This window comes from Crinia signifera, chromosome 6, assembly GCF_055691185.1.
Source record: "Crinia signifera chromosome 6, ASM5569118v1, whole genome shotgun sequence".
Lineage (NCBI taxonomy): Eukaryota > Metazoa > Chordata > Amphibia > Anura > Myobatrachidae > Crinia > Crinia signifera.
In genome coordinates this window covers 87915745-87928738 of record NC_139222.1, presented here as the reverse complement: position 1 = coordinate 87928738, position 12994 = coordinate 87915745, and the positions used below count along the sequence as shown (strand labels likewise).

General features: G+C 40.7%; 1 protein-coding gene across 1 annotated transcript in view; it reads left to right on the top strand.

Moving 5' to 3' along the window:
• Nucleotides 1-12994, top strand: part of PREX1 (phosphatidylinositol-3,4,5-trisphosphate dependent Rac exchange factor 1) — a 245025-nt gene that overhangs the window by 126952 nt on the left and 105079 nt on the right. The window contains exons 8-9 of the mRNA XM_083146391.1: nucleotides 47-162; nucleotides 811-960. Of these exons, the coding sequence (XP_083002517.1) occupies nucleotides 47-162; nucleotides 811-960 (266 nt within the window). The remainder of the gene's footprint in view (nucleotides 1-46; nucleotides 163-810; nucleotides 961-12994) is intronic.

The window sequence follows — 12994 nt, the reverse complement described above, 5'->3', positions numbered from 1 at the left end:
GTTCCGTGGATATAGGATATAACTCTTGCCCTAATTATCCTTCCAGGGTCGCTGGGAAGAAGTCTACAAAAAGGACCAAATCTATTAATGGCTCTTTGTACATTTTCCGAGGGCGGATCAATACAGAAGTCATGGAGGCGGAGAATGTGGAAGATGGGACAGGTATGCCATGTGAAATGCCTCTGCTCGCTGACACTGGTTGGTGGAGGGGAGGGTCAGAACTCAGACTATGGGTGAGAGAGTCAAAAAGTAAGAGATTTTGTATGAAATCTCCATTTTTTTTTAAAACGGCAATCATTTACACTGCAAAACCAGTAAGATTTTTCAGTGTAAATGATTGCCACTTTATAAAAAGGTGGATATTTCTTACCAAATCTCTCACCCTATTACATTCCACCCTTACTGTCTGATATATATATATATATATATATATATATATTTTTTTTTAGTCAAAGACGTTGCTTTAAAAAAATAAAATAAAATTGTGTGTATTTTGGAAACCAGCCAAAATGTGACTGGAAAGCCATTTTAATATGCTGAATTCACATACACTGTCCTACATTGGTCATTGTGTGGCAGAGAATAGACCTTACAGGTAGCGGCCTATTTACCTTATTGTACTGATCAGCCTTTACATTTGCTTCTTGACATTGATTGTATCGATATTGTGTTAGGAGCAATCTATCACCACCAGGTGGAGAATTAGATGAATACACATTTTGCCCTACACTTGTACCCTTTGCTGTATGTGTTGGCGTTATTCTATTGGTCGTGAATCTCTGACTCTTAGCAATTCCTTTTTCTCTGTAGCGGACTATCATAGCAATGGTTACACTGTCACTAATGGATGGAAGATTCATAACACAGCGAAAAACAAGTGGTTTGTCTGTATGGCTAAAACTGCAGAAGACAAGCAGAAGTGGATGGATGCTGTGTTGAAAGAGCGGGAACAGCGAGAAAGTAAGTTTGTTACATGAAACAGATAATAAATCATTGAGGTGACCTATTTGACCTGTGCATGCATAATTCAGGTAAACCATTGGTACCTAAAGAATTACTGTACTGTCAACTTTTATTGACAGGCTTTGTGGCCTATTCATCATGTGAATTCTCAGGGGCGGATGGCCCCTGATAATTAAGTATCCAACTTGCTGCAAGTACAATAGCAACAGTGGATACAAAACACCTGGAGAAATTCAACATTGCTCAGTTGTGGAGATAGCGAATCTGTAGATCATAATGACTAAAGATGAGCGGTTCAGATTTACTTGGTTCTTTTCCACAAAACTAGCACAAGTACAGATGTACTCTTATACTCTATTGGCTTAACTAAAACAGGTGATCCAGATAACCAATAATATGCCATTTTGAGATGAAAAAATAACCAAGTAAATCCAAACCCGCACATCTCTAATGGGGACAGCAGACCAGATTGAAACAGAAAAGTAAGCAGGTGTTATATATGATATCTCCTGCATTACCATATAACAGGAGAGTTTAGAGCACTAGGTGTCCTGGGAGGGCACCTAGGGAGGAGCAGAGTTGCTAGAGCTGCAGCTAAAAATATTTTGGGTGTCAAGCCCAAAAAAACAGTGAAAATGTAAAAAAGAAGGTTAAACTGCGCTACACCTAAGAACATGCAACAGGTGTGGTAAAATAACAACATGGTTTATTCAAACAAGAATATAGGGTACTTAAAAAGCAATATTAGTTGCTATAAAATAATAAATGAAAGGTACTGCTGGTACCAATCTGCTGGAAAACCAATCCAAAACGGTTTCCTGTCCAGTGTCCGTTCCTATAGTGCTTCCCTTAATGTCCCAAATGTTTGAAACCGATGTTTCCAATCCAAGTCCTCGGATTGGAAACATTGGCTTCAAAAATTTGGGACATTAAGGGAAGCACTATAGGAACGGACACTGGACAGGAAACCGTTTTGGATTGTGGGTTACTATAGCTATATCATTGAAACCTGCATGATACCAGCAGTACCTTTCATTTATTATTTTATAGCAACTAATATTGGTTTTTAAGTACCCAATATTCTTGTTTTAATAAACCATATTGTTATTTTACCACACCTGTTGCATGTTCTTAGGTGTAGCGCAGTTTAACCTTCTTTTTTACATTACCTAGTTAATGTAGTCTTCGTTCTAGCACTCTGCTCCTTGTAAAATCCTTGCAGTTCCTCCTTCCTGTCTGGGGTGTCACTCTCTGCCGTGGTGTTGCTGCAACAGTTTGGTTTATACAGTATATCAACATTGAGATACAAACCAAACTGTTCTAGAAGTACCACAGCAGATAGCAACACCCCAGGCAGGAAGCAGGAACTACAAGGATTTTACAAGGAGCAGGGTGCTAGAATGAACACTAAGTTAATTATTCTGAAACGTCTGAAATTATCATTTTCATCTGCATTTGTAGAAATTTAGTAATAACTACTGTGATCTTGCTGTGGAAAAACTGGTTTAATTTTACCACAGAAGTTTAAGGTGGGAACATTGCTGTAGCATCAGCAGTTTGCACAGGACCTCGGGATCTGCATAACCTTTCATTACATTGACTGTAATTCCTAATGTTTATTGATTGGAGAGATGATGCATAATTAATGTAGTAATACATAAGAAAGGGAACACATTGTAATCTGCTGGTACAATGTCTGATGTGCTCGGTCTTTCTACTGTTGTACGCTGGAAAATTAAACCCTGTATAAGTAATTATTTGCTGATCTAGTGCCCAACTCGCTTCCTTTTATATGGGGCCGGCAGGAAAAATCTGTCTTTATTCATCGTGGAATAAATATATTATTAATTTATTATGAGATGGAAATAACCAGTCTTAGATTTTATTGGCCAAAAAAAGTATTATTTAAAGTGGACGTCTACCTTGGGCATACAAAGCGTTACTGAGACATACTTCTTTTTGCCACAATAAACTTCAAATTGTCACATAATTGTTCCTCCGTCCATGCTGACCCCTCAATAGGATGTCCTGTTTGTCCAGGGTGAAATAATTTTGAGGAAACATTGTGTTCCCAGGATGAAATATACAAAAATGTGCAAAAGATGGAGGAGAAGGGGACAGAGATGAGGGAGGTGGAGGGCGACATACATTTGAGAGAGAGATGGGGCAGGAGGAAGGGAGGGCAGAGATGAAAAAGACAGACAAGGAAATGGGTACAGAGATGGGGAAGACACCTGTGTGCCATCTTCTCTGTGCTTAGGTCGGGTTCAGGACAGGTATTAGTGAGACAGATAGATTAAAGAGATGGAATGCGGGCGTATAGGAAAGGGAATGGCAGAGTTGAGAGCGAGGCGGATGGAGGGACAAAGATGAGTGACAGATGTGGTGGGGATGGGGATGATATTGGAAGGTGGGAAAGACATTAAAAAAGGTGCAACAATGCCAGTCACAGTAGCTAGTGACCCCACTGCATGACGGGTTCTAAATACTAGTATACTATATTTTGGGTTTTTAGGCACAATTTACAAGCAAAACAACGTTTGTTATATAATCACTGATCATATAAATTGCTACAATCTTTAGAACTCTTTTATGCTTTCTAATATATTTTTTTAAAGTAAGACCCTGCAACAAGCAGGTGCCGAGGACATTGCCTGTTATCTAATGGCTAAGACACACAAAACAGTTCCTGCACCGTCCGAAAAATGCAGGTTATTGTGGACAGTGGATTCTATTATTTGAAACGGAAATCTGAATGTAATTAGCACTGAATGAGTGGTGTTAAGTGGAGACGTCTGGTTAATTATAAACTCAGGAGGAGGGACTGAGGTGTCCTAAATACTGCAGCATACATTATTTCCTCTTTGTCTATAGCATTCACTAAAAACCGACCCTTTCTTTGTAGTGAGCTAATGTAATTGTCCAATCATCCTACTGTATTTGCCAGTAATCGGTGGCTGCCTTTTGTTTGTTTGCCTCTTCATTGTTTCTGCAGTTGTGTCTTTCAGTAGCATCAGCTCAGTAGCCGATAATGCAGGGGACCCATGAAAGCTTTATGTAATAGACTGAGGACGAGGATGGAGTTGTACATTGCAAGAAAATACTCAGTCTATTTACTAAGCCTTCGAGAGATATAAAGTGGACAATGATACAGTACCAGCCAATCAGCTCTGAACCGCTTTGTTATAGGCTGTGTTTGAAAAAACGTCAGGTGCTGATTGGTTGGTACATTCTCTGTCCACTTTATCTCTCTCCAAGGCCTCAGCCACACGGTTACTAATAAAATTCCAAATTACTTGCATTGTTTTTTGATAAGTAAATTTTATTGAATTTTACAAAGTAAAGACAATCACAGTAGCATATTAAATATCACAAGACAATGAATAATATAAACATACCATTACAAATCACTCAATTGACTAATTTAAAATTCATTAATAAAAGTGAACGATTGCTTGGTACAGTAAAACATGTAATGGTCTAGGTTCTGGCATTGTGTTGTAGACTATTGAATCCTGCCTTTGAGGTTAGGGGCGTTTCTCTTGCTAGTGTGTGTTTAAAAATCTTGTGAGAAAGACAGATTTACAGTAGAATAAAATGGAGAACTATAGGTTTTCACAACCTAATTTCCTTACGTCACTTACTGGTTCCCTGCCATGGAACATAAATATGTTAATTTAATATTTTAATATTATGATTCATTCCCAACTGTAATTTGTTAGGTTTATAGTTGATAAAACATTGCTTATTTTAAGTGTATTTTACCTCCCTCCATCATTTATTGTTTTTTGTTTGTTTTGTTTTATGGAGTACTTTTATATATTTTTTTCCTGTGCCCCAAGTTGTGTGAAAATGTTGTGGGTGTGAACTGTATTAATTGTAATAATGAGTCCAGTGCTATTGATGCCACTCTGCCTCAATGGACTTATGTTGCAGAATTGTATACTGTATCACTGAAGACCTTTTTATGTGTGGGACTTACAGTGGCTATAAAATACACTAGGTAAGCAAAAGTTATGGTGTTCTCCTGCATTAGACATGTGGTTGTGAAGGTATAAAATGGGGTAAGAGCGGCACTTATTACATCATTTGCTAAGGAAATGACTTGCCAGGAGGAGCTTACCATTTCGTACAATAGGAAGGTCCATAAATCCATTGTGTCTTTTGTCATTAATGCGTGGAAGAAGAATGGTCATTGCAGGAATGAACTTCACCCTGGAAACCCCTTGAAACTGCAACCAAGGGACCGGAGAGTGTTACAGGGAGCTGTGAAAAATCAGGTTGTCCCGATGTTTGCTGTCTTTTTTGTACGGAGGCCATATTATGAATGAGCAGCTGCTTTTAAACCTCTAATCACAACAAAGAATTCATCCCAGCACTTGGTGGTGTAAAGAGCGCAAAAACTGGACAGTGGAACCGAAAACTTGACAATCCGGATAGACTGTCTACCTCAGAGTCCAGTTCTTAATCCCATTGAGAACCTCTGGGACAAATTGGAGAAACGGGTGCATTCTAGGCCAACTCAAAATTCTTTAGTGCCACAGTATTTGTGGGCTTTTTGCCAAGAAGGGTGTCTTCAGTAATCAATGCACTTGGTGGATATATAAAATACAGATGGCAATAAAATCGTGTTGATTTATTTGCAGTCAGTGTCCAATCACTTTTCCTACACAGTGTATATAGAAGTGATTTAATTGGTATTCACACCTTTGCTATATTCATGTTAGATTTCCCCTGAAATAAGTAACTTTCTACACAATTCACCTAAATAGCTTTCGCGACCAACTTTGTGCTGTTAAGGTAGTTAGTGCGGGATGTATTAATATACATCGCCGCCCTTCGCCTGACAGCCGCCGCGATGCTGCCGCATATGTACTAACATATGCGGCTAGCATCGGGTTGCGGTGACAGAGACCCCCGCGATACCTGTGATGTGGTCTGCGGGGGTCTCCGTCACATCCCGGCGGCTGTCAGTGTCCCCCTGCGTCTCCTCCTCCCCCTGCAGCCGGATGTCCTCCCAGCTGTGACACCTGCTGAGGGAGGAGGAGATCAAAGGAGGACGGGATGGGGGGCGCGCGGACGGCGATAGAAGCCCATAGGCTTCTATAGGGTATCGCCACCCAGAGGGTGGCGATACCCTGCCAGGCGAAGACGGGGCGGACGGGTATTGGTACATAGGAAAATGCGGTAAAACCCCCGTTTTACCGCATTTTCCCTTTAGTACATCCCGCCCTTGGTGCGTTTGCAAGCAAAGGCAAATCCAGGACTAAGGAATTGAGAAGTCCATGTCAAGATACAATAATGTTTTTTTAAGGTATTCAACATACACTGAAGCACAATTGAGACCATTGTGAAGATAGGGAAAAACTTAGAATGTGCTCAAAAAATGCCGTCCTCCAAAATTGATGGAATAGGCAAGAATAGTTGTAATCAGGGAGTCCGTTTTCTGTTCAAAGATGTGTGTTTGTGTACATGGAACACTACTAGCAGACATGATTCAGTAATGTCAGTTGTATCAAAGAGTGGTTAAGAAGAAAGTCATTGTGGTGATACAATCATTTATCGAAGCCCATCCGATGAGACAAAATTTAACACAATACCAATCACTATGGTGCAAACACAAGCTGCTGCATATGACAGTGAAACCACATACCAACAGTGACTCATGGTTATGGTAGCAATATTTTATGGGAACGCTTCTCTACTGCAGGGAATGGAAAGCTCCTAAAAATAGAGGGGAACTTGAACAGTCCACAGTACAGTCAAATTGAGAGGAAAACCTGAGGTAATCTAGAAGAGTGCTTGGACTTCTAGGTAGGAATTCCAACTTGCAAACATAAAAATAAATAAGCAATAATTCTTGCAACAGCCTCTCCTTCAGCTCTGTACTTACTACAGACTTACGTTATATGTCGAGTGGATGAATGAATTCGGAGAAGAACATCATCCAAGTCTTCATCATTAGAGCAGTTACAAGAGGAAATCTTCCTGAGCTCATATTTACCTAGTGCCGCTGTCTGTTAAGTAATTGTTTACAACAGGTCACAGATGAAGAGACCATGGAATGGAGTCAGAGATCCTCAATTCCTGCCAGAATTGGCATTTGCCAAAACATTATTTACATATACTTGCTAATATTTTCATTATATTCTTGTTTCCACTATGAGAACAGTGATTATGGGAAATGTAGATTATACATCCATTTATCTGAAGTCTTCATACTATTCTACTGTATGTCACACTTTGTGAAGTGAGACAAGTTTTTTCCAGCTAAGGGTCGCCTAGAATGGTGGATTTTTGGAATTCCATTATGGTCTGATGTTTTGTTGAAGAGAAGGCACTGCGGGTGATCACATGACATGATGTGATGTGATGTGATGTGATGTGATGTAAAGCCATGAAGTGGTCATACATACCATTCCTATGATTATGTGTTGGTGTTAAGGAGTGCATGGAGAATGAGTGCGCCACTTCTTCTTTTTTTTTTAAATGTAGTATGTACTAGGGAGCAGGGCAAATGTTCTACTATACAACCTTAATAGACATTATGTTAAAACTTTATTTAATACTGCATCTATATTTCTATAATCCTAATAAAGTAACCTGCCCCCGTGGTTAACAGAAGCTGGCAATTCCAATAACACATTGTACAGCATTCCAATACAGGTTCTACCCTGCACCTGGCTGGGATCTGCTGCCTGTCTGCACACAACAGGAGAAACTATCTGGGTTATTCTGGTTGACTCTCAAAGCTGCGAATTTTCATCTTTGCAGGTCATTTTAATGCTTCCCTCCCCCTCTCCTCGCACGTCGATTTCCCCGCACGCATGCCAATGGATGCTAACATAAACATCCATTCGCAGCCCTGCATGTGGGGACAAAATCAACTAATGATTTCTACAGTGTTCACAGATCTAAGACACCTCTCTGGTGTCTTAGACCTGTAGCTTCCCTGTACGGGAAGCGGGCGGGCAGCTGACATCTACTGACGTAGGCTATATCGTTCCCCTGCATTTAAAATCCCGACCAGGTCAAAATACCGACATATAGAATGTACAGGTGAAACAGTCAACATGACTTTCCGTCGACAGGTCGCGAGGTCTACATGGGTTTTTTCACAGTTTTTTTTACCTGAATGTCGACACAGTCAACATGGACACAGTTGGAAGTGAACCGCAGCCCCTCGCATGGCTCTCTTTGCCCGCGATGCTTCGGGCATGGTGCCTCGCTGTGCTCGGCACACTATTTTATTCTCCCACCACGCCCTAGTGGATGGTAGGGCATGAAATACCGCCTGTTGGCACATGTCGGGTCGAAAAACAGTGAAAAAACCCATGTCGACCTCGCGTCATGTTGACTGTTTCACCTGTACATTCTATATGTCGGTATTTTGACCTTGTCGGGATTTTAAATGTCGGGATTTTGACCCATTCGGGATTTTGACTGTCTTTTTCAAACACAGCTGATTGGCTGTGCTTTATCTCCTTTTACCTTTTCTCCGCTTTATCTCCAGTTTATCTCTTCTCCAAGATTAATAAATCTGCCCCTCAGTGTGTAGTCTGCAGATGTTTGGGGGAAAAAGGGTATGTAAAGAACTGCATTAGGGTTCACTGAAGATATTGATAAAACATACCTTGCCGTTGGTTGAATGAATAATAATTTAATAATAAACACATATATACAATACAATAAAAATTATGAAATGGTATTCCCAATAAATGAATACTTCCCTACTGAGACATCAATGTCATTTCAAAAGTGGATTTATCCAGAATTTCGAGATGCAATGGTGGAAAATTAGGGCAAGTGAGATCAATAACGCAACAAGAAGATGAACCAGAGCTGGCTGTTCCAATAATATAGACTAGACGGTTCTCAATAAAAAGCATTTATTAATACATACTAATAAACATCTATCACAATTACAAAAATAAACTAAAAAGAATTATAATAAAATTGAGCAATAAGGGTGTGATTTCACAGGGATATATATTGAATAGTTGAAATCACCATATTATATGGTTTTAGTTGAGGTGATGTTAATTAGTATATTACCATCCGTTGGGGTCTTCTGGTGGAATTTGTGTGTGCAGAAAGAGTAACAAACGAGTGTCCTTGATTGCCCTATGTTTTCAAGGGCTCAGGTCTCCCTATTTGGCGTGTTTTTCCTCCTTTGTAGGCTGGATGAATTAGGAATAATGCAGATATCCCAAATAAAAGAGTCCAGATAAATCAGGAAAATGTAGACGTCAGTGGGAGATGGGACAGGTCACACTGGATGGATGTAGGAACAGCAATAATAGAATCAACGCGTTTCCCCGGATATTGTGCGTCCGGCTTCCTCAGTAGCAAGTATCAATAATGCACCCAGTATGGAGTGAGAGCAAGAATAAAAGCAGTGTGTGTCCGGATAATTCCCCAGTAAGAGGAGATATCACCCATCGCAATGTGACTCCATGAAGCTGCTTAGCAGGACATCCTTGCTATGCAGATGATCAATGAACAGGGTGTGATAACATCCTCCTAGTGGATGAGAAGCTGATCCGGATGTAGGTGCTACTCCACTCAGTGATGCTATAATGGTAGTTCAGCGCGTTTCCACGTGGCAGAGCCCACATCTTCCTCAGAAGCTGGCTTTTATATATCATCACTGACACTGAGAGAGGGACCGACATTGTGCACACAGGCAAAAGATCCGGATCAGCTTCTCATCCACTACGGAGGATGCTTATCACACCCTGTTCATTGATCACCTGCATCACATATCGCAAGGATGTCCTGCTAAGCAGCTTCATGGGGTCACGTTGCGATGGGTGATATCTCCTGCTGGGGAGTTCTCCGGACACACGCTGCCTTTATTCTTGCTCCCGCTCCATACTGGACTAATTATTGAACGCACTTGCCCCAATTTTCCACCATTGCATCTCAAAGTTGTGGATAAATCCACTTTCAAAATGACATTGATACCTCCGTAGAGAAGTATTCATTTATTGTGGATCCCATTTCAATATTTTTATGGCATTGTATATATGTGTTTATTATTACAGTTTTAGTCATTCATCCATCTGCACGTTGAGTTTTATCAATATCTTCAATGAACCCTAGAGCAATTCTTTACATACCCTTTCTTTCAACCTGGGCTTTTTTAGGGACTTTACACACCACTACAGAACAGCTGCTCGGCAGCGCTCACGTGATCTTCCAGTTCTCCCACAAATGTTTGGAAACAGTACGGTTCTTGCTGATCGCTCACAGTTTTCTTTGGCTTTTTACACACTCAGACACTACTACATTACATTGTTCTAACCTTTTCTAGAACTCTATGTTCAGGCTACAGACCTGGTATTAGCATATACAATTTTATGTAACACAAATGATGGTGCAATAAATGGCTATTAATATATACTTTAATGTTTATTCTAGATTATTGTATGCGGTCTTGTTAATAAGACTCTGTGCTAGCTACAAAGCCCCTTACATACAATCAGATTAGGAAGTACTGTATGTGGCAACATTAGGAACTTGTGTGATGTCACACTGCAGCTAGGAATTTCCTGTATTTTGGCTACATACAGTACAGACAGGATACCTGTACTGTATATCCTGTCCTCCCTGCAGTACATTTCTACTGCAGACAAAACTTACAAATAAAGGTTTCATTTTCGGGTACTCTATTCCACATTATTCATAGAATCATATAAAATAACAGAATATATATTTAACACCTAAAACCTGAAAATTATTATTCTCTGCATCATTCTGACTATAATTATTATACATGGGGGCTTGCATATCCTATCTGCACACAGTCATTCTCAGCAGAAATGTTGATATTAAGTGTTGACTGTTGTTGAGCACAAGTGTCACTAGAGATGTGCTCTCATTTATTGAATTGATTAGCCGGTGTATTTGTGTTCCCTCCCCTCCTGCTTCTCTTGTGCAGAAGGAAGTGCGTCCCGTCTCTAACCTCATTATATAACATTAGAAGTAACACTTTACAGAAATTAGAGCATTTGGTTACTCTCCTGTGACAACCAGTGCTTGTCTGTTGTTACCTACTTCATCAATTTCAGGTTAATGGCCTGTGAAAAACTAAAGACCACAACCTATGCTCTCGGTGTCTGTAATCGGAGAGGGCATCCTCTTCATTGATACTGGTCCTTGAGCACAAGTTGATAACTGTTTGTGTGCAGCATGTTGAGGGAACCACCTGAGCTCAGATTACAGAGTAGCACTAGACTCCTGTTACACAATTTATTTTCTTAACAGTAAGAATTAATTGAGACACTGTACAGGTCATAAATGTTTATCTTTATCAAAATCTATAAAGTGTGGAACGCGCTTTTTTTCTCTCTTCATGGCACACGCCAGCATCTAGAAATATCTCTTTAGATATAATGGGCTATAAAGACAGGGCGATTACAGCCTCATTTCTAAGTGATCTGTCTAGATCGCTTAGAAATTAAGCATGGATCGCTCTATGTGTATGGCCCCTCCGGCGATGGTGACGCGCGGCTGCTTGACTAGAGTCTACTACTTATGTAGTATAATTCCTCGTACACAGGGGGTAATGGGAGCAGTGTGCTGAGTGATCTAGATAAGCACAGATCGCCCAACACACATCGCTCAGCACCCAGCACTGCACCAGCGCTGTGTGCTGAGAGATCTGTGACGGACAGTCTTCTCAAGTGAGAGAACGCTGGTGATGACTAGAATTATACTGCATGCAGTATAATTCTAGTCAGGCGATAGTGACGCCCTGGACCGTGCATCACCGTCGCCTGGGGCCATACATGCGGAACAATCCATGCTTCATGTCTAAACAATCTAGACCGATCGCTTATAAATGGGGCTGCTATTGCCCCCTGTGTATGGCCCATTGATCTAGTCATAGCCAGTGTTCTCTCAGTTGAAAACAGTGGCCATGACAGATCGCTCAGCTCACATTGCTAGTGCAGCGCTGTGTGCTAAGCGAGCTGTGCTTAACTAGATCACTCGGTACACTGCGTCGCCCTGTGTGCATGGGGCATATGTTTAACCCTCCACTTTAGAACCAAAGCAACATAAGTTAAATTCTTGTTTCCCAGAATTTCTCAAATTCTTATTTCAAAAGGTGCCCACACACTAGAACGATTTTTGGGCCGATTGGCCGATTTCCGATAATCGGTCGAAAATCGGCCGATTTTGGTCCGATGCGCGCTCCCGTGGATCTTTAGCTGAATCCTCTGATCTTACGTGCTGCACAAAAGATCAGAAGATTTAACAAAAGATCCATAGGAACGCACACGGGATCTTAAGAAAAATCTTTGGTAAAGATGTGCGCTTGCCTGAAATCTTTTGCCCAGGACGGAAAAAAGATTTCAAGGCTAATTTATGCGCACATCTTACGATCGCAGATCTTTCTAGTGTGTGGGCACCTTTACATTAATGATGAGGGTGAGGGGAAATAATTTACTCGTCTGTATTTTCAAGGGTTTTTTTTATTGCGTTGTTCCAAATGTGACTAAAGAGTGCAGTGAGTGTCACATCAGTAGTAATGAGCCGAGTCCGAGTGTTTGTACCTGTTAAGGTGCCCATACACTAGTAAGATTTATCTTCAGATCTGGCTGGTTGGAACAAAAACATGGTTATGGATGAGTGACAGTTTGTCAGTTTTCCAGCATTTCCAAGCAAATGGTCAACTGTCAATTGCTCTCATCCATAACCAGGTTTTTGTTCCCACCAGCCAGATCTGAAGATAAATCTGCGTGTGTATGGCCACCTTTACACCTCGCCAGCTCATTTACATAATCCAGCTCCACAAAATGGAGGCCAGGACAAACCTAGCAGCCAATGAAAGCCTCAGTACACCCATCTGCCGGTCTACATGTCCGCATTAGCCTTGCAATTCCAAGTTCTTACAGTATAAGAACCAGGGCACTTGTGCAAGAGAAGGCATATGCTGGTATAAAGCAGCATATGCATGAATTACAATTGTCCATTTGTTAGGGATAAAATATGTCCATGTATTTGTCATATAGAACCATGAAGA